The following is a 22,710-nucleotide window of genomic DNA, read 5'->3' as shown; positions in this document are numbered from 1 at the left end:
GCCCATGTCATAGCAGCACAAAGCTTTTCCATATGCATTTTTGAGGGTTCGCCCTCATTAAGATGTGGTCGCTGCACCCAAACAGCTAACAATCCAGCTGCTAATGGAAGAAACAGGTGTGTAAACCAATTATAACAGAGACAGAGAAGTGTTCATACACAATGCTGGCTGTGTCCAGGAAGAGGCTGATTTCCCCTCAGTACATATTAGGTCCCGTGATTATTGTTGTTATTTCCTGTTTGGGCCTTGAATGACAGGTCCAATCACCAGTGCAGGGGCAGGTGGTTACAGCCAGGAGGATAAGCCCCGTGAGAGACGGCTCATTGAAGGAGAAAAGCAGTGGTGTGTGGGCGGCATGCAGGGCTCTGGAGTGAGCATCAGAGTAAGTCTGGGAAGGAGCCAGCTCAGACCCCAGGAGAGACCCCAGGAGGCTGTGCCTTCAGTTTTTGGGCTTGAGGTGCTGTGCATACGGTAAGACGGGGGTTCTAAATCTGATACACACTTGAAAATGGGTAGGGACCCCATATCGTAGGTGGCACAGCAGAAGCAGGGACAGTAAGAGCACACAGATGTATCTCCCTACAGAAGACAATGCAGGAGGGGACAGGAAATGGTCACATGGAAGTCTTCCCAGCAGGGAGGACCAGGAGAGGGGAGGTGAGTGTAAGCAGGGTTAGCTCGCAGTGACTCTGAATGATAGGGTTTGGTCCAATGTGTGGAAGGTTGAGAAAGGCAGATTTTGGAAAGATCTCAGGGTAAGCTTCCTAAGCCGAAGACGCACCTAAGCAGAGGACGCAGGGGCTTGAGGACGCAGGGGCTTGTCCCGGGAGGCAGCAGGGGTCCCTCACTGCTGCTCCAAGCACTTGCAGGACCTGTAATGATGTGGCTGGGCCCGTGTCCTCTAGGGCTGGGACCCACTCCACGCCATCCCCGTGTGATCTCCAGGCCTGAACACATTGTGTTTCTCCAGTGGCACTGTGAGCACAGACTGCCCGGTGCACCCATGGGAATTTCAGTAGCAGAGAGGAGGGACAGGCTCCCCTTCCCCCTCACCCCCCTCACCCCCGAAACCGGCAGTATGAGCCCAAGGCTCTAGGGCATTTCTGCCGCCAGACCTCCGCTATCTGCCCACTCTGGCTTTACAAAGTCCTCACGGGCTCTGCCCTGTGCGTACACGTGGTCCACCCTCTCCAAAGATCAAAGCGCGTGTCCTCCTTCTCCTCTGCTTTCCTACAGTCCCTGCCAAGGGTGCTGGGAGGGCTTTCACAAAGCCTGGGCAGGACAGGACAGACGGGACATGTTGAATGGCTTTTCAGACTCAGCTTCTCTCTGGTTTGGTTCCCTTTAGGTCTTTGGGGGAACAAAGCTGCTTTTTTTATGGCTGCAATCATGCCTGTACCTAAAGGTTCCTTCCCAGGCCCCGCCACCCTTAATTTTCATTCTGCGGGCTTTTCAAAGTCAAGTCCCATCCTCCAATTCTCCTTGGTACACAGTGCTGAGGCAAGCACGGGAAGCTTCCAGCGATGTTGGCGTCAACAGATGCTTGGGGCTTACACAAGGCTTCAAAGGGTACAATTAAAATGCTATGTATAAAATAAAATAAAATAAATAAAATAAAAATAAAATAAAATAAAAGGCTACGTCCACGGCAAGGTGAGAACCTGAGGAAGCCGGAATGATTTCTCCCCTACTGTCAGGTTGGGAGATGCCGAGGGGCCCCGTGGTCCCCGCTGGGCCGCGCGTAACGACGCGCACTGCAAGCGCTAATTGCTCGCTCTGTTTTTCCATTTCGCCAGGGAAACCCGAGAGCTCGCCCGCCCGGCCTCAGGATAGAGACTCACTCCTTGGAGAGAAAACAGTCGCAGCGAAGGAATGACACGGCAACTTACGTTCTGTTTGGGCACATATTTTATTTATCCAGTGAGGGAGGAAAGAGAGGGGAGACAGGACTGGAAGGCAGCACGGTTCTGAGAGAAGACCAAGGTCATGTTCTCCTCAGTCCGGTTTAAGTCCACAGATGACGTAAAAGTGCGTAGGGGTGAGATGAGCATCTTGCTGGAGAATCAAACATCTTATTTGAGGAAGAAAACCCTTTTTAAGGTTAGTATCTACTCACGGGTTTCTTATTGGAGGATGGCTTACTTTAGTCTTTATAAAAACACGACAGCACTGTATAAACTGCTGGGGCTGGACATTGAAACGTGAGTACCTGCTGATTCGGAGATTTTTCTGGGAGTCCAGATCTCAAACAGTCTCACCGAGGTGAGAGCCCCAGGGACATCGCAGGCATGGCCCCCGGGAGACCCGATGACACGCGGCAAAGGAGGAATCTCAGACACCATAGTCCAGGATCTCTGTCACCTCGATGGGGACACTGAGGCCGGGCAGGTTAAACAAACCCCCAAGGTCACACAGCTAGGGGGTAGTAGCTTCTCCTTCCCCGGCTCTCGGAGGCTGCATAGAAACTCCTAAAGTTCATTTCTTCCCCAAGTTTTCTAAAGTTGGCAATGTTACCTTTTCAAGGGAAAACACTGGAGAGAACCAAACCAACCCCCCCCCAAAAAAAAAAGATTGGCGGAGAACTCCGATAAATTTGTACCCATTCTCAGCAACCTCATGTGAAGAGAGAGTTAGAAGACGAACGTTTGGGTCAATATCAAGGAACTCGACTTGTCTATGAACACACATGACAATATCTTACGCGGACTGAGACAGGAACAGACGCAGCACCACACAAGAAAAATCAGGAAACCGACATTAGAAAATAAAACACACCACGTTAGCCACTGGTCATCTGGTCTAAACCGCTGGGTGCTCTCCAGTAACGCGGGGGGAATGACAGACAGTCACGATATTTGAGAGGGGAGCTCCCGAGGGTGCCCCATGGGCACACGAGCCCCCCTGAAGCAGCGTGGTGCCTACGCACAGGTCTCCAGGGACGTCACCTCCTCCCAAGACCCCAAGCCGAGCGGATGTGAGCTCCCGCACCGCACTGCCCGCAGCCGAGCCCCGGGCTGGGGCCAGCCAAAGCCCAATTCCCATTATCTCCAAACCTGGCCCTGCTCCTTATTAACACTGCATGTGATCAGAGAGGGGGGACTAGGGTGGGTGGTGTCTCAGGTTGCCGAAACAGGCTGGACATTCTGCACCCTAGACAGAGTGACGGGAATCTTTGTTTCCCCGGGGCCCGGGGCTTTTGTAACGGGCTGGCTGTGGACCTTGATGTCGGCGATGCGCTCTTTAAACTTCTGTTGAAGAAGCTTTTCCTCTTTGGAGTAGCTTTTCACGAACATGGATGTCAGCAGGCACCCTGCCATGGACATGCCCCCGAGGCAGAAGAGAATGGCCCCGGCCAGCTTGCACGCCTCCAGAGCCCCGTTAAATTGCATGGCCTGCGTGTCCACCACCACGAAGTCGGCTTCACCAAACGCTTCGATTTTGGGGGGCACCAGAAAGCCCACTGCCAGGACAGTCAGTCCGAGAACCACGAAGATGGTGCCGGAGATGAGTCCGACCTGGGGAAAGACACGGGGAGGTGGGACGGGGTGAGCTCATCGCCTGGGCTCTCCTGAGCTCCCCAGAGCGGGACCTGGCTTCTGGGAGCAGTTAATATTCCCCTGCACCCAACTTTGGCAAGAGAACCCTATACCATTTCCTCACGATAACAGAAGGTGAAAGGAGGCACTTTCTAGTTTTAATGCCAACCAGACAAGCCAGCACTGCCTTAATGGTTCCCTTTGTGCTTTCTCAAAGCAAAAAGCTTTGCAGTGGCCCCATCACCTTCGGTCTGAGTTGTCCTCTTCAGTCTCTGAGCAACGGTGAAGCAGTCTTGCTCCTGGGAAGAGCCCTGCCCTCTCCACTAGGCCCTGGTGCTCTGAGAAGCCAGCCTGGAGCTCACAGGGAGGCCGCAGCGTCCCCCTATGGATATAACCTGTGACACAGCACGTCCGCGTCGGATGGGCTTGCTCTGTGCCCATCACGGAGGGACACGAAACAAGTCCATTTCCTCATTCTGTCTAAGCACAGACGACACACAGGGTCACTGTACCAAGCACCAACCATCCACAGCGCCCCCCACCCCCCCCGGTAATACGAACAGTGGCTCCTGCTTCACCCAGGACAGCTTACCCTGGTCTGTCCCTCCCTGTGGGTCAGATTTATCACTTACTTATTGTCTGATCATAGAATGGGCCCTGACGATCAAAAGCCAACTCCAGCTCCCACAGACCCTTCACCCACCCAAAGCCCACGTCCCGTAACACATCCTTCCTCACACGCCAGCGGCTGGCGTGACCAGGCCCTAACCCAGGTGGGTGTGGTCACCAAGCCTCACACTCCCTTTTACTCTCCCATGGCACTTCCCCAATTACTTATGTGCTATTATTATTTTTTTTTAATGACCACAGAGTTTTAGTCACCATGAAGGGACAAATTTCCATTATGTAATATTATATAGAAACTGAAAAAAAAAACAGTCAATAAAAAGTCTCCTGAAAAGAACAGAACCTTTCCTACATGAGACTCAAGTACCATCAGAAAAGTTGGGTTGTAAAAAAAATCATGTTTGGATGGCTTTCTCTATTTTTCTGAAAATAGTGGCAAATTCATCCCCAAAGCCTAACCATTATTTGTAACTTAAAAAAAAATGAGTCACGCTGGAAAATTCTGAATGCGTGAGCTAAATGAACATTAATATCCACGCTGACATGCTTCCTATGTCACTGAATCCCCTTCTTCCTCAAGGACTGGCACTGGTCTTCAAAAGCTGAGGACTGTAAATGTAACCATTGTCGTTTCTGAGGTTCTGGAGGGTGACAGAGGCCAGCGCCCTGTGTCTGCTAGTCCTGCCCTGCTCTCCGCATCTCTCGTTCCTGCCTTACACTCCGTCAACATTCTAACCATCGAACTTGACCGCCGGACCGCTGCCGGCGGAGGAAGGTGACCGAATCCGGGAGCAGCCTGCTCCTCCGCTGAGCTGCGATGTAGAGATGAAAATCCACTCTTGGAACCTCCCTCGGAAGCTAAAAGGCAAACGGTGCCTTGCAGATGGCAGAACTCCTGCTCACTTCAAGAACTGGAAAGGGGCTGGGCTCCCGGAGACTTCTCCCTTTGCCCTTGTTGAACAGGGGCATCCGAGGGGGAGCCTGCCGTCTCTGGAGGGGAGGGCGGCGGTGGACAGCCGACTCCCAGGGTCCAGAAGGAGCCCTCCATGCAAGTCTAAAGAGGCGCTCCAAGCCCCGTGCCCAGAGAGGACCCGGAATACGGCGACAACCTGTCTGAGATGGCACGGGAGGGGCACGCGTGAGATCTGAAGGACGCCGTCTCCACGGAGCGCAGGACAGAGGCAAGACAGGATGCTGCGATGCATCAGCCTAGTCCTGGTGCCATCTTGGAGAATGGAAAGGAATGAAGATTTGGGGGGTAATGCCATACAGAGCCGTAAAAACGATCTAAGTTGGTCTTTGGCCTAAGAGAAAGGGGGCTCTATTAAATAGAGTTAGAAAAAATGCAACATAGGGCTCCTTGAGGGTCTGAGAGCGCAGACAGCCCACTGTGGGTCCAGGCAGAGAGCTGGGATCCCACGGGGAGAGGGTCCCCTGGGGCCTGGCACAGCCCCTGGGATGGTGGTCGGGCCGGCCCAATTCCGAGAGAGAACGGCGCCTCCGCTGGGACAAACCTTACAGGCCACAGCGAGGACGGTGACTTCTGATGGCATCCTGGTTGTGGGGACGATGTGTGAGAATCCAGCACCTGCCGCGGAAACGGGGGCTCGGACAAGGAGGAGAAAACCTGGATTCCAGAAACCCTGCTGATGCAGGCTGCCAGCCGGCTCCGGCTGTGACCCAGACCAGCATCCCCGTCATCATCTCTGCGTGAGCCGATGCGGTCAGAACATACCTGCATTTGCTCCAAAAAAAAAAAAAAAAAAAAAAAAGCAGGGCTGCCGGCAGGAGCCGGGCGGCTGTCCCAGCAGAGGGTGTGGTAATGACCGTTGGGAGTGAGAACCAGCCTCAGGGAAGGACGTGCAGAGCTGAGGGAGCTGGAGGTGAAGGGAGCCGTCTGGCTGCGAGGTAACACACAGCGGAAGCAGCAGCAGGACGCAAGCGGGACGCGTCTTAGTCATCGGCCCTGAGGGCCACTCGGACCTCTCCTGAGCAGGACCTGGGCTCTGAGGGCTGTCCCTTGCCAGCAATGACAGCAGATGGAACTCACCTGCCCTGACCTGCCTGTAGGGACCCTGAGCTTTGTGGAGCAACTGTTGATGTCCAGCTGGGATCCAGCCCACGTGCCCCCCCAGGCATGATCCCTGGCACCCGGCCCTTGGTCTCCCACCTGACGGAGGCTCGGTCCCTCCAGCATGGGCAGACAGCCAACTGTCCCCATCTTCAAAAGCTATTCCGGAGCCCTGTGTCTCTCTTTAGCTACGGCTTGAACTCATCCAGTCCTTGATAGTCAGGCCGAGTCCTACAGTGTCACTGAAACTGGTTTCTCCGAGGCCATGAAAACCCTTCTAATGAGTGACCTCATTCGAATGCTGTGCGGCCAGTGATGTTAAGTGCTTTCGTCTTCTTAAAAACTCTTGTCCCTGACACAACTCTTTCCTGTTTCTACGTCTGCATCTTTAACAAGGCACTCTCAACCTGTTTGGCCAGATGTTCTCAAATTACTGGTGTTTCCCAGGGTTCCCCCTTGACTCACATCTCTTGTTCAAGATCTCTCTAGGGTTGCATGTGCAGCTGTAGTTCCAACTCCCATCTACGTGCCAGGGACTTCCAAGCTCCCATCTCCAGCCTGGATTTCCTCCCTGGGCTCTCGCCCCAGACTTCTGACAGCCAGTGGTAAGATCTGCACAAAAATGTCCCAAAGGCTCCTCAAACCCCAAATATTCAAGATGGTCCCTTTCCTCCTTCTTCCCTCCCTTCCTTCCTTCCCACTTTATCTGTGCTCCTGCCACCTACTCGGTCATGGAGCTCTTCTCATTCCTAGTATAAAACCAACTTAGCAATCTTTAGCGATACTTTGGAGAAAATATAAGACAGATATTTAAACTCTGACTTAGCTCAGCAGGGGAACTGGGGACATCAGGACAGAGGGGAGGAGGGTCTTGGGAGGAAAGGGGGAGCCCGAGTCGCTCCCCGTTAAGAGAGGCTTGGAGGAGACGGTCTTATCTCGTGCCTGCACATGGCTGGGGACACCGTTTGAGAGGTTTCTAGTATGGGTGAGGAGAAGGTAGGAAGGAGGGTGACTCTGAGGTGAGGAAAGCCTGGATGGGATAAGGGGGTCGCACCTTTAGTTCACAGCTGCCGTACGGAAGTGATTTGTCGCACAAATGGGTGGCAGCAGCTCTTGTCAAGGGTGAGTGCAAGACTAAGAAGAAAAGTCCCCCCTCAGCCAGCCTGATTCATGGGCAGTGCAGTGGGAGGCAGGGGGTCAGTGGGATCACGTCACAGGGACTTTGCATGTGCCAGGAGTTGCAGGCACTAGGATAAAGGAGCCGTGGCTGAGGCAGCCACGGGGTAGAACCTGTGGGGTCCAGAGAGTGTGTGGAATCCTGTGTGTGTGTGTGTGTGTGCGCGCGTGTGTTTACACCTATGAGACAACCTCCCTGAGAAAGCCTACATTTATTTTCTTGCCTGCTTGCTGGACTCAAGCTAGAAGGTTCCGGAAAAGTACCGATTTCAAAGCCTTTCAAAGTCTTCTGTGATCCCGCTCTTGTGTACCTGCCCCCATTCATCTCTTGCCCCCTCTCCTCCAACGTCTCCTCTTCCCAGGGGATCTCTCGGTGGAGCCACTGCTTCCCCAGGCTGCCTCAGACCCTCCCTGCCCCCAGTCCCCGCGCTCCCAGTAAGTACTGGGACTCCTTTGAGGGTAGCGTTTATCGTGCTGGATTGTCGCTGTCTGCGGACATGCCTGTCTTCTTCACCAGCTCTGCCAGGTCAAAACTGTATCTAATTCACAGGTGAACAACCGCATCTTGTCCACAATCAGAGCCTCCCACGTGACCGTGCACACAGTAGACACAGAATCACTTGTAGAGGAAAGAACGACTAGCACCGTGAGCCACAGGCTCTCTAGATGCACGTGGCAGGCAGAGGTTCTACCTCAAGCTCATCAGAGTCCAATCTCCATCCTCATTAAGCCCCTCCAAGCTGCTCACAGCTCTGAAGCCAGCTCAGGGGCAATGTCCTAACCCCCAGCGAGAGACCAACAATCCCTTAGCACTGCTTTTTTGGGAAGGGGGCAAGGGGAAGCCCATAACTTGAACCGCCTACAGATGCTAGAAGCATGGGCACAATCATTGCCTTTCTCTGTACTGATAGGAAACATTTCGGGCCTCTAAGTGAGTTCTTACATGATTCAGGTTGACTCTAAGCTTCGGAATGTTAGTCTTGCGTTTCGTGATGAGGATCTGAGTCTAGGATTTGGATTTTGCTGGAATATAATCTCTATGAGCCCATGGACTTTTGCCCAGTTTTTCGGCATACTGGGGAACAAGTACTTTTGAACCTTGCTTGGGTCAGATAGAAGACAGAATTCCGAAATCTGAATCCCGAGGTTGGTCATTAACGGTGGGTTCTTTATTTGAAATCCATACCTGAGTCTCGTTTGATGGATTTATAGCTTCTCACATCTCATCCTGCTTGTGCCTTGGAACCATGTGAATGCTTTCAGTATTCTGTACAATACTGGCATTTCAGGCTCTTGGCACGACGGATCTGTCAGGCAAATATTTGTTTTTTTGACACATGGGGAAGCAACCACCCACTTAACTGGGTAAATACAAGATGTGCCAAGCTTGGCTGCGTATTTCGTTGGTCCAGGCCGGCGAGGATTCATCGGAGATGACAGTTCTACAGGGCAAGGATGCTGGGTCAACCAATTTTAATGCCGAGTACCTGACACTTGTAAGATATCGAATTAATGCGGGTCTTGGCTCGTCCCTGTTAATGACTGTGTTGCCCAGTACTTTGTTTATTAACTAGATTTCAAATTTTCTTTCCACTTCAGGATCCAGTGTTTCATTGGACCTCTGATAGTAGGGACTGGGACACTGAATCCTTGAACGCATGTGAAACATCTTATTTAATTCTCACAACTTTACCGGGTAGGGATGATCAGCATCACCACTGGGCTCACTACGGTCCGTTAACTTGCCCAAAGGTACAGCACTGTGAAATGGAAGGGCTGAGGTTTGAAGCCGTGTAATCTGAGGACGGCGGAGTCCACGCTCACAAGCATTATGCGAATCGCCGCTAGAGATCCCCACTCACATCTCCAGCACAGCACAGCCAGACTTGGACTCTTGGTTCCCCACCACTGCCACTGCTCTCCTGGGGTTTCCCATCCCAGAAAACTGTAACATCATTCAGTAAATAGCTCAGACTGCAGGCCTCGGAGGCGTGCCCACTCTGCCCTCTCTCACGTCTACCTTGTCAGCACGTTCTCACAATGTGGTCTTCAAACTTTATACTAAATCAGACTACTTCTCACCATCTCTACCAACACCACCCTAATCCAAGCCAACATCACCTCCTGCCTGGGCGCTTTCAGAGCCTTGTAAATAATCTGGCTGCCTCGACCCGTGTGTTCCTATAATCTACTTTCCATGCTGTAGTCAGTAGGATCCTGTTAAAATAGGAGTCGGTTCATGTCACTCATCTGCTCAAAATGGCTCTCTCCACAAATCATCTCTGTCCCGTTATTTTCCTGGGTCCACCACCTGTCCTACCCCTCCCCCCTCCTTCCACTCCAGCCAGACTGAACTCTTGCTACTTTTCAAGCACACAAAATCGGTTCCCGTTTCAGAGCTTTCTTCCCAGCCCCGAAATACGTTCAGCCAGGTCGTCTTACGGTCCTGTCCCTCAGCTCGTCCTGGCACTTGCTCCGATGGCGTCTCCTCTGAAAGACTGTCTATGAACAGCCTATGCCACACCCTGGCTCTATCACTCCCTACCGTCTTGTCCGGAAGCGTTTCTCTCCACGGCGCTTGTCACCACCTGAACTCCTGGTATGTGGTTTATTCACTTATGGTCTGTTTCCTGTGATCGGTTACAGGTTCTAAGAGGGCAAGGGCTTTTCCTTCTCATCACTTCAATGTCTAGTGCGTTGCAGCTTCTCGGCACAGAGTAGGGGCTCACAACTGTACGCTATCTGAAGAAGTGCTGTGGAGAAGCTCAAGCTAACAGTCTCCGATCATGGCTGGTAGAGGCAGAGATGGCACACTGACCATTGCTGACCATTGTACTATGCCTCAGCCTCAAATCTCTCTCAATACCTGATCATTTCTCTTTATGATCTGCAATATGTCAAATGATGCTTACCAAGCCTATTGGGGGGAGGGCTTATATGATTTTGCCTATGGGTGTCTTCCCAGTTGGTGAATTCAGTGGCCCATCAATATCAGTATCAAAAATAATAATTAATGATGGCATTTATACCTATTTACATTTAACCTGCAAAGCAACCATTGTCCTGCATTTGGGGGCTTTCTTCAGCTCAAGGTTTATGTTCTCCTCTCCTAAGGAAAGACGACTGCCCTTAGGATCATCAAGACGGAGGCACACAGAGAAGACCAGAACCCTCAGCTCTTCACAGCTACAGGATTCACCACAGCCGATAACATTTCCATCTCTTGCCTTACACACGTGTTCTTTCCTTACCTTCCAGAATGCTGAGCTCCACCTATTAGGTGATCTCTGGATCTGGAAATCATCCTCATACTCCCAGATCGAGGTGGTGCAGTCCTCATAGAACTGATGCAGATAGGACCGGACTCCGTAGCGCTGGTAACCGCCCTCGGTAGCTGCCTGCACCTGCTTGGACCCACAGATGTTGCTGCAAGAACTCATCCTTCCCAGCTGCAATGACAACATCCCCAGGGATCAGTCAGCCCCACGCTCTGGCTTCCGGATTAAAAGGCCTATTAAAGGTGAGAACTGGGCTGAGTCATGTTAGTCTAGTTGAACAGTGCTCTTTTCTTAAGAGAAAAGACCTTTTTAAAGACCGGCCTTTCTTATAAGCTGCTCTGCTTTTTCACTCAATGCAAAATTACCCCCAGACACTTGCCGACTAGACACTGGTTCTCCATAAATGAAAGGAGACATAATGGCACAGCTCCCTTAAATTGTGCAAAAAGGGAAGCATGAAGCACATGAAAAACGGCGACAGAGAAGCCAAGATCTTCATTGTCTTCACAAGAAATCTTTCATCTCTTAAAAACCAGTCGTCTTTACACTTACATGTTAAAGAATTAGGCAGGTCCTCTCACTTGCTACAGACGGAATTTGTCTCGGATTGTCCTCTCGGATGCTTTCCCACGTTCCCTGGTGGAAAATATGGGGTGTTACTCCTCAGCAGTTTGCAATTTTGCTCTCAGATCTCGTGGATCTTGCTCTCACATTTTAGCTAATTGTCACATTGTACGGAATCTGTGTTTGAAGGCTGCTGAGCAACGCACGCGTCATGGTTTATTAATCACAAATGGCTCAGGCAATACTTTACACCTCACCGACTCTAACCCTAAATATTTCAGTCATTATTTGTGGACACATCTGTCCGTGCAGGATGATAGAGCATAACGGAGAGGCTAGACACAGACCGTCATCAGGCTGCAGGAAGTGTCTACTATACACAAGAGGCCAGAGAATTGTTAAATGGAACTATGTTCTGGGTGGGTTGCTTGGGACTCGGTCTTCTTAAGATGGAAATTTCTACTTGATTTCACCAATTAGTACCCTTAGAGAGAAGACTTTGGTTATTAATCCATGTTAAAAAAAAAAAAAGGAATTGCTGAGGGACAGCAATTTTGGTGAGTAAGGAAATTTTTAGTAATTCTCTGGTGTTTGGTTTTCTTATCTTCACATAAGCAGATACATATGATGGGAATGTGAAATGCTTTTTTTTTTTTTTTTTTTTTTTTAGATTTTGCAGTTATCCTCCAGATGGTTTTTCCTGTGTAGACATGGCCTCCAGATGACAAGACAAGGAGCAACGTAGAAGAGCATTTTCCCGTTGAACCAAATTCTCTCAGGACTTGTCCTGTATGTCATCCAGGTTAACAGAAGACAGGAACGGTTTCCAAATCCTTATCCAGAAAGCATGCAGTGATGTTTATCTACAAGGGAGAAGTGATCCCGAGCTGCCGGCAAGTACCCCTGTGTGGACCCTGAATTCTACCCGGCTGGATAGAATTCAGGAGGTAAAATCAAAGCTGAAGCCCCACAGGGACGCCTGGGTGGCTCAGTGGGTTAAGCAGCTGCCTTCGGCTCAGGTCATGATCCCGGCGTCCTGGGATCGAGTCCCACATCGGCTCCTTGCTTGTCAGGGAGCCTGCTTCTGTCTGCTTGTGATCGCTCTCTCTCCCTTTCTCTCTCTGACAAATAAAATCTTTAAAAAAAAAACAAAAAAAGAAAAGCTGACGTCCCAGAGAGTTAGCCTTGTCCTGTCCCATGGGCACAAAGTGAATCCATTAAATTATCTTGTAACGAGTGCTCACGGCCAACAAGGCATTCTGGTTAGAAAATGCTGTCAAATGCAGAAAAAAATATATGTCCCTGATCTTAGAAAAATGAGGCAGATTGGTTCCATTGATGCTGACCAATACTCTCCTCTTTTTTACTGTTGGTTGGTATTACGTTTAGGGCCTTCCGCCCTGTTTCTGATACGGCAGCCAGGAGTGATGACCCAGGAAAAGCGAGCAGGAGAGACAGTACAAAAACAACTTTTTTTTTTTTTTAACTTTTAAACATTTCAGAAGGATATTACTTCATAAAATATAAAGATTTTAGAATGTACTTTTTCCTGATTGGAACAGCAAATTGTGATGGATCAAATTCGTTTGTTAACCTCATTTACATATTTTAAGTGTTAGGATGATCTCTTCAGTGCCTTTAATTTAATGCCTTATAGTGAAGAGGATTAATAAGGGTCTACGTAGAATAATTTTTTAAAAAGATTTTTAATTTTGAGTTGATCTTTGTGTACGGTGTAAGAGAATGGTCGAGTTTCATTCTTCTACATATAGCTGTCCAGTTTTCCCAGCACCATTTATTGAAGAGACTGTCTTTTTTCCACTGTATATTTTTTCCTGTTTTGTCGAAGATTAATTGACCATAGAGTTGAGGGTCCATATCAGGGCTCTCTACTCTGTTCCACTGGTCTAGGTGTCTGTTTTTATGCCAGTACCATGCTGTCTTGGCCGTACACAAAGATCAACTCAAAATGGATAAAAGACCTCAACGTGAGACAGGAATCTATCAGAATCTTAGAGGAGAACATAGGCAGTAATCTCTTCGATATCAGCCACAGCAACTTCTTTCAAGATACGTCTCCAAAGGCAAAGGAAACAAAAGCGAAAATAAACTTCTGGGACTTCATCAAAATCAAAAGCTTCTGCACAGCAAAGGAAACAGTCAAAAAAACAAAGAGGCAACCCACGGAATGGGAGAAGATATTTGCAAATGACAGTACAGACAAAAGGTTGATATCCAGGATCTATAATGAACTCCTCAAACTCAACCCACACGAAACAGACAAACACATCAAAAAATGGGCAGAAGATATGAACAGACACTTCTCCAATCAAGAAATACAAATGGCTATCAGACACATGAAAAAATGCTCATCATCATTAGCCCTCAGGGAGATTCAAATTAAAACCACATTGAGATATCACCTTACACCAGTTAGAATGGCCAAAATTAACAAAACAGGAAACAACATGTGTTGGAGAGGATGTGGAGAAAGGGGAACCCTCTTACACTGTTGGTGGGAATGCAAGTTGGTGCAGCCTCTTTGGAGAACAGTGTGGAGATTCCTCAAGAAATTAAAAATAGAGCTTCCCTATGACCCTGCAATTGCACTCCTGGGTATTTACCCCAAAGATACAGATGTCGTGAAAAGAAGGGCCATCTGTACCCCAATGTTTATAGCAGCAATGGCCACAGTCGCCAAACTATGGAAAGAACCAAGATGCCCTTCAACGGATGAATGGATAAGGAAGATGTGGTCCATATACACTATGGAGTATTATGCCTCCATCAGAAAGGACGAATATCCAACTTTTGTAGCAACATGGACGGGACTGGAAGAGATTATGCTGAGTGAAATCAGTCAAGCAGAGAGAGTCAATTATCATATGGTTTCACTCATTTGTGGAGCATAACCAATAGCATGGAGGACAAGGGGTGTTAGAGAGGAGTAGGGAATTTGGGTAAATTGGAAGGGGAGGTGAACCATGAGAGACTATGGACTCTGAAAAACAGTCTGAGGGGTTTGAAGTGGCGGGGGGGTGGGAGGTTGGGGTACCAGGTGGTGGGTATTATAGAGGGCACGGCTTGCATGGAGCACTGGGTGTGGTGAAAAAATAATGAATACTGTTTTTCTGAAAATAAATAAATTGGGGGAAAAAAAGATTTTTAATTTATTCATTAGAGAGAGAGAACAAGAGCACAAGCAGGGGCAGGGGTAGAAGGAGAGGGAGGCTCAGCAGGGAGCTTGATGCTGGACTTGATCCCAGGACCCTGGGATCATGACCTGAGTGGAAGGCAGACACTTCACCAACTGACCCACCCAGGCGCCCCCAAAAGTAGAATAATTTTAAAGGTGCTTCTTAAAAGAGACATTTTAATAAAATTTAGATCAAGGGGCACTGGGTATCATATGCTACTGATGAATCACTGAATACTACATCTGAAACTATGTTGGCTAATTGAATTTATGTTTTTAAAAAAGGAAGTAAATATTGATAAAAGAAAAAAACTTTTGATCAAGAGAAGGGACTCATGCTTTACTAATTCTGCTTTGTCATTGAAGACACTGAGGCATCAAAAAGTCATCTGCTAACAGGTAACCCCCTGAGTCAGGGAGCAGATGGCCAACAATGCAGAAAGCAGGAGTATGGCCTGAATCACGACTTTGCATAATCAGACCAAGTCATCCAGACACGTATTTCCAGGTGTCCTATAAAACATCAGAGACTTGAACATGGAGAAAGGGTAAAAATAGGACCGAGGCACAAAGAAATTCCTCATAGCAACGGCAGGAGCTGTCTTTGCTGCTGAAGTCCCTCTTGCTCAGGGTAGAGCTCGATGCAGAGCTGCCATGTGACATGGTGTAGACCCTCCCTGCATGGCTGGATTCCAGCATATGGGGTCAAGTGCTTCTGCGTTATAGGTTGGGACTCAGGAGTCCAACTTCATTAAACAAAATACAGGTCAAATCATAAAAGAGATGGGAAGTGTTCTAAACAAATGTTTTTGAGCCTGAGTGATGGAAGGCTGTACCCCTAAGTCAGAACAGATTTTTTAGTGATGCTAGATCTGTCCTAGAAAAGGAATCCAAAAGAGCCTTACTTTCTTCTCCACGTATACAAAACACAAGAACACAGCCTGCGTTGTGCTAACCACACAGGGCAGAGAATGGGTTCTAATCCTAGTTCCTGACCTACAATGTATTGGTCATGACATTGCTGGTAAGCTCATTCACCAACTAGGCCTATGGTTTTATCATCCTCAAAATAAGAGAGTGGGGCCAGATAGCCTTGAATTCCTTCCAGAGATAATTTTCCAAGAGTCTTTGGCCATGAGTTTACAGAGTGAATCAGTTATTTTTGTTAGATAAAAAACTGGGTTTACTGCTTTCCCATCTCTCATCGATTGTCAGATTGTTCCCAATTCCTTATCATTATCGTATATGAAAGTTTTGGTTTACAAGAGCATATAAGTGATTAGGTAGGTCAATTACTTGGTATTAAGTGGACTAAATGGTTGTGTAGTATTTGTTTCACAACTTACTTCAGGATTGTGTGCATTCCTAAATAGTACAAGTGTATCTCAGACATGGCAGGTTTAGTTCCAAACCCCCACAATATAGCAAATATCATATAAAACAAGTCAAATAACTTGTTTTGGTTTCTCAGTGCATATAAAGATTATTTTTACACTATACTGTAGTCTACTAAGGGTATAATAGTATTATATATTAATTAAAAAATACTTCATTGTTAAAAAATGCTAACTGTCATCTGACCTTACAACAAGCCATTAGTCTTTTTGCTGGTGGAGGGTCTCTACTTAGTGTTGAGACTGCTGACTGATTAGGGGGTGGTTACTTAAAGGTGGGGAGGCAGTGGCAATTTCTTAAAATAGGACAACAACGAAGTTTGCCATATCAATTCATTCTTCCTTTCACTTGAACTCCTATTGGCCACTGTAGAGGTATTGATTGTCCTAATTCCAATATTGCTGTGTCTCAGGGAATGGGGGGGGCAAGGAGAAGGAGAGAGACAGAGGAACAGCTGGTGGATGGAGCAGTTAGAACACATGCAACATTTATCGATTATGTTCGCTGTCTCATATGGGCAGAGTTCTTGGTGCGCTAAACCATCCCAATAGTAACATCAAAGATCACTGATCATAGATCGCTGAAACAAACACAGCAATAATGAAAAAGTCTGAAATACTGTAGGAATTACCAAAATGTGACCCTGAGACACGACGTGAACAAATGCTGTTGGAAAAATGGTGCTTGATAGACTCGTTTGACTCACGGTCGCCACAGACCTTCAATTTGTAAAAAACAAAAACATTATCTGTGGTGCACGTAAAGTGAAATGCACTACAATGAGTTATGCCTGTAGTCCCTGGGGACCTCAAAGGTTCCATACATTTTTCCAGATGCATAACTTACTGGATTCATTCTTAGAGGAGAATGATCACTAGAAAGGAATTTAAAAATGTACCAGGTTGTGGGGCGCCTGGGTGGCTCAGTGGGTTAAAGCCTCTGCCTTTGGCTCAGGTCATGATCCCAGGGTTCTGGGATCGAGCCCCGTGTCGGGCTCTCTGCTCCGCAGGGAACCTGCTTTCTCCCCTCTCTCTCTCTGCCTGTCTCTCTGCCTACTTGTGATTTCTCTCTGTCAAAGAAATAAAATCTTTAAAAAAAAATGTACCAGGTTGTAATGAGAATTTTGCAGAAACACAACAGAGTTACAGTTCCTCGTAGTGAAGCCAGTAACGTTTTGTCCCAACCTAGAAAATGTTAGATTTGTTTAGAATCTGCTTGGTTGATTGACACCTCCAGTTACCATCAAGACGAGACTCGATGTCATTTCATAAAGTCCCTTTTAAAAGCTGGGCAATTATTATAAAACCAACGAGGGCCGAGAAGCACGGGAAGGTATGTGCAGAGGCTTTTCAGCTTGGCTCAACATTTACTCAGTGAGCAAGGTCTCCTGAGAAATCTGGCTTTCATATTGGAGTAACTACAGCCGGAGTAGCAGCTGCAGAAGCAGTAATGTTCTGTCTGCGACTCTTGTTCAGGGATGGGTCCTGGAGAAGGCTGAACATCCCAGGAAGTGCATGAACAGCGGGGGAGGGTGGCGGAATGAAAATATTTTCCAGCACTGTACCTAAATGGGCTTACGTGAGTACTCCTTTTATCAACACCCTACCTGGTTCCTGTTTGACCCTCTGTCCTTGCTGCCGGCATGGCCATCATGATGGATCTCGAGAAACACGAGCGTCTGGCTGTAGGTTTGGTCATCTATGAGGAGGGAGTTATTTTTACTCTCCTCAAAGGACATTCTAGGCTAATTAGTGAGGACCTGGGCATGGTTTTCTTCTTTTCACAATCTGTGGTATCTATCTCGATTCCTTTCGTGGTTATACATTCAACTGGCTCCTCCAGTCTTGGCATCCAGCACACCGGCCATGTTCCGGAGACCCACAGGAGGAGGGTATCAGGCCTCATCGTCCCTCCCCAACTCTCCCGAGTGGCCTCTGACAATTAGAGTGTTCGATGCCAGCCCTCTATCCCTCTCTTTCTCCTGTCCAAACTCATTTCTTTGTATAGGGCTGGTGACCATCTGATGCTCTGTACGTGCTGTATTTGTTCATGGTCCAAAACACTATGCCCGTGAGGGACTGGAAGCTTCCTGAGGATGGGCGCTTTCTGTCCTGGTGACAAGTACTTTGAAACTCCTTGAAATAAAAGTGTCCATGGGTGGGTGTGGATGATGGTCTGATCATCCTTCCTTTTTCATTCCTCCCTTTCTTCCTTCCTTGTTTTTACAGTACTAATGATGGGCCAGACTATGTGAGATAATGAAGCTGAGGAGCACACAATCTGCTCTCAGTGGACACTTAGATTAGAAAGAGAAATGCTGCTGAAGCAAGAAGGGCGACAAAATGGGCACCAAAAACAGGTATTTGCTGGGGCACTGGCATGGCCCATTCAGTTGAACGTCCGACTCTTGGTTTTGGCTCAGATCATGACCTCAGGGTCATGAGACCGGCCCCATTTCAGGCTCCGCACTTAGCGGGGAATCTGCCTGAGATTCTCTCCCTGCTCCTTCCTCCAACTTGTGCACATACTCTCCCAAGTATAAATAAATCTTAAAAAACAAAACAAAACAAAGCAAAACAAAACAAAAAACAAAAACAAAAAACAGGGCGCCTGGGTGGCTCAGTGGGTTAAGCCTCTGTCTTCAGCTTAGGTCATGATCTCTGCTCAGCAGGGAGCCTGCTTCCCCTCCCCGACCTCCGCCTGCCTCTCTGCCCACTCGTGATCTCTCTCTGTCAAGTAACTAAATAAAATCTTAAAAACAAACAAACAAAAAAACAAAAGACAAAAAATAACTAAATCCAAAACCTCAGATATTCGTAGCTGGAGGGAGTGAAAATGCTGAGAATCCTTTGAACAATTCCTCTTTAAAAAAAAATTTTTTTTTCCTTGGGGCACCTGGGTGGCTCAGTGGTTTAAAGCCTCTGCCTTCGGCTCAGGTCATGATCCCCACATCGGGCTCTCTGCTCTGCAGGAAGCCTGCTTCCTCCTCCTCTCTCTCTCTCTCTGCCTACTTGTGATCTCTGTCTGTCAAATAAATAAATAAAATCTTAAAAAAAAATTTTTTTCTTAAAATTCAGTTTAGTTAACACAGGTGTACTATTAGTTTCAGGGTAGGATTTAGGGATTCATCAGTTGCATATGACGCCCCGTGCTCATTCCACCAAGTCCTCCTTAATGCCCACTGCCCATTCCCTCCCAACCCAGCAACCTGCAGTTTGTTTCCTATAATTAAGAGTCTCTTAGGGTTTGTCTCCCTCTCTGATTTCGTCTTATTTTGTTTTTCCTCCCTTCCTCCATGAACAATTCCTCTTTCAGCAAGTAAACCCCTACAGGTACTATTAAGATCACTACCTGTACCAATATGTGATCATACCAATTTGTTGGAAACTTGACTCTCAGTCAAATAAAGGCAATTACTTTTTTATCTTACTTAAAAAAAATTGTTCTTAGCCATGAAAACAGAAATAAGTCTTCATGTCTCTTGACACTCCAAGAACATCATCGACTCTGTATTATTTGCCTTCATGGTCTCCTTGAGGGAAGAGAGGCAGAAAATTGAGGCACAAAAAAGATTAGTGCTTTCCCGTGGCTCCCTGGGTGAGTGGGTTGTGAAGCCAGGCCCAGGCCCTGTTCTATTTATTCTCTTTGAAATATCACTCCATCTTTTCATACTGCTTTTCTCTCCCACAAAATCCTTCGGAGATAATGAGAGTGAAGTCCCCATTAGAGCCACTTTTCCACAGAGCCAGGGCCACAGGGTAGAGGCGCAAAGCTGCTTCAGACCATTTATCCAGCACCAAACCAAAAGGTCAATTTGCTAAAAGGGCTCAGTCTCCGCATGGATGCAGGAAGGCAGGAAAGCCGGCTAAGAGCTCTTTCATTTTTAAATCAGGTATTCTAGAATTGTAGAAGCATGACCTTAAAACTTGAAAATGTGTTTCTACCAGACGATCATCGCTGAAGTATTTTATTTCCTTGGAGCTGTGGTAGAGATTGCGGCTCTGCATTTTGAGCTTTTTAATGCCATCTAAGTCAATAAGTACGCAGCCACTTTCATAATGTTTTTAAGATTTGTTTGTTTTAGAGAGCGAGATTGAAAGAGAAAGAGAGAGAGCGCGCGCACGAGTTGGAGGGGCAGGGAGAGAAGGAGAGAGACTCTCAAGCAGACTCCACACTGTGCATATTGCTTAACGCAGGGCTCGATGACATCACCCTGAGATCATGACCTGAGCTAAAACGCAGGGCTCGATGACACCACCCTGAGATCATGACCTGAGCTAAAACCAAGAGTCAGCCGCTTAACCAACCGGGCTGCCCAGGTGCCCCTACTTGTATAATTTTTGAAAAAGGAGTAATGATATGCAATTACCGTATTACTCCTTCAGGGTGTTTTTTAAAGTAAGGTATACAAAGTCCAAAATCAAAATGAGAAGAGGAAAAGAACTCATATTCTCTTAAAACCTCCTCTTTATATACGTGCAAACCACAAGGTGCTTACGAATTTGCTTGTGACAAGGATGGAGTCTTACCTTTGAAGTCTTCCTCTTCCTCTTCCTCTTCTCCTGTTTAGTCTTTGGCCTTTCTTTTTAATGGCACATCGTCCTTCAAACCTATTTAAGAAAAAAAACAAAACAAAACAAAACTCTGCAGAATGTGATAGAGATAAAAATCTGAATTTCATAAGCCATTCTTATGCCCTGTAAAGAGTCACTTTAATGTTGACAAAAACATTGGCAAAGGACTTCTTGCTGAAGAGCAGGGAGTTATTTGTTCTTAACAAAAGTATACATATTTCATAACTTTTTAATGGGCTCTCAGGAGAGTTTGTAGGGTAAATGAGACAACATAAATGGGCTTCTAAACTATAACATACTATGCAAACACTATTCTTATTTTGATATAATTTTATTCTGCATAGTCAGTAATACAACTAGACTAGTACACCTGTATTTTAAAAATTCTAAATAAAAATGTTCTTTGCTTCCTAGATACTCCAGAATTGATCTATCTGGTGCCTGTTCCATTATACTGTAAAGTAAATTAATCTTATAGCCATGGTATTTTCGATCTGTTTACATGCATTTTAGACTTATTGAGGTTCTTTAGATGATTTACTCATTGGGTTGATTTTTTTTTTTACTCCTACATCCATTTCTTCCTATCATAATCATTTTACTTTCCTTCTGCCTAAGAAAAGCAGGTGCCCGTGCAAGATTTAATTAAAACGCCAGGGCTGGCTATAGAGATACTGGCGCCCTACATTACTCTAGTCATGTGAAATAAAATAATAGCTGGGCAATATTTTTCAAGAAGTCACTAAAAATTCTCGCTGACGAGCAGTTCCATCTGGAAGAGAACCTCAAAGACGTGAGGTAAGCAAGTCTAGTTGAGGCTTGACAGACTGTTTTCTGTATTTTCCAGTTTCAGCCTCTATGAGCCATAGACTCATTTCTTTGCCCCCAAATTTTATTTTGTGGGTGGTATGTGAGCAGATTTGGCGAGGGGTGGGGAGAGCAAATTATATTAGGATCCTGGATCTGGATAAGTGAAAGAAAACAAGTGGTCTTCACCACACCAACCCCCCCGACCCCATCTGTGCCTCTCTCTCAATTAAATGTCTCTTCTTTTTGTCTGTCTTTTGCCCCTTTTCTCTGAAGGAAATGACTCCCCACTTGCGTTTTACCAAAGGCTGGCCTGGTCTGGAGCCCGGGGATCTCTCCAAGGTGCTGAAAACATTTCTGCTTCAGAGCCAGGAACCAATTAAGTAAACACCAGCTGTTTAACCGCAGCTGTGTTTTCTTGGAGGTCATCAGCTCTGACCTCCACCCAAAGCCTCTTTCTAACAACACAAAGAAGTAGGTCCTGAGATTATATCCAAGCCCTCACATATCTTTGAATATGGCAAAGGAATGAGGAGGGCAAGAATGTGGGGGTGGGGTGAATTCAGCCTGGAAAACAAATCAAACCAGCTTTGCAAACTTCCAATCCGTATTTGACTCCTACCTAGCACATAACTTTTCTTGTCTCCCGGGAAAGAAACTCTTGAGTTTTCCCTGTATACCTCCCCAGTTCTTACGTAACACAAACCACAAATCACCAAAGCATGGAGTTGGCTACCCCTAATTTGGATGTGTTCCCGGATTTTAATATGCATGATCTTTGTAGAGATTCGTGCACATATAATAAATGCGAATGAGTAAGGGGTGTGTGTGTGTGTGTGTGTGATTGTGTATGTGTGACAGACACAGAAAAACAGATCAGGAATATGTGCGCGTGAGGAGAGAGGCAGGAGAGAGGCAGGGAGGAGCGGGAGAAGTGGGGAGAGACAAACGGAGCACAGAGAGCCTGCCCTGGGCCCCGCAAGGCTTTACCTGCCCCCTCCGATCCCCTGACCCGTGGAGCAAGTGCAGCCGGCTAGCCGCAGATCTCTCGCCAGGGTCCCATCGCCGCTGCCGCCGCCGCCGCCGCCGCCGCCGCCGCCGCCGCTCCCGCCGTGCGGAGCTCAGCCCGCGTGATTGACAGCTGGGCGGCCCGCGCGCCCGAGGCCCGCGCAGCTGCGGCGGCCGCCGGAAGGGCCACGTGCGTCCGCGGGGCGCGCTCGGGCGGTGCGTGGGCGGGGCCCCGCCGGGCGCCTGCGCCGACCCCGTCCCCGCCCGGCCGCGCTGGTGGGGGTGCGGGGGGCGGTGTAGCGGGAGGCGGTGGCTGGTCGTCTGTGCGGCCTCCGCCGCTGTGGCCTGGGGGAGCGCCGGGCGCCAGCTCTGGCCTCCTGCAGTCCTGGTGTCCTGTGCTGCCCAGCACCGCGCCTGGCCCAGCAGGTGCACCTCGTGGTATTTCCCAAGTGGAGGAGGCAGGCCGACCTGAGCTGAG

General features: G+C 47.8%; 1 protein-coding gene across 2 annotated transcripts; it reads right to left on the bottom strand.

Annotated features, from left to right (window-relative positions):
- Positions 1 to 1,890: 1,890 nt before the first annotated feature.
- On the bottom strand, positions 1,891 to 22,292 carry NRSN1 (neurensin 1). Of its 2 annotated transcripts, XM_044238705.1 has the most exons (5): positions 22,215 to 22,292; positions 20,373 to 20,453; positions 11,241 to 11,324; positions 10,662 to 10,859; positions 1,891 to 3,515 (listed from the first exon to the last, which is right to left on the bottom strand). In XM_044238705.1, exons 4-5 carry the CDS (start codon positions 10,848 to 10,850, stop codon positions 3,117 to 3,119), a joined length of 588 nt encoding a protein of 195 aa, XP_044094640.1. In that variant the 5' UTR covers positions 10,851 to 10,859; positions 11,241 to 11,324; positions 20,373 to 20,453; positions 22,215 to 22,292; the 3' UTR covers positions 1,891 to 3,116. The 2 variants fall into 2 exon arrangements, with proteins under 2 accessions (XP_044094640.1, XP_044094649.1); XM_044238714.1 differs by lacking the exon at positions 11,241 to 11,324.
- Positions 22,293 to 22,710: the final 418 nt, after the last annotated feature.

This window comes from Neovison vison, chromosome 1, assembly GCF_020171115.1.
Source record: "Neovison vison isolate M4711 chromosome 1, ASM_NN_V1, whole genome shotgun sequence".
Taxonomy (NCBI): Eukaryota; Metazoa; Chordata; class Mammalia; order Carnivora; family Mustelidae; genus Neogale; species Neogale vison.
The sequence above is the reverse complement of the archived record's forward strand: the minus strand, read 5'-3'. Positions and strand labels throughout refer to the sequence as shown.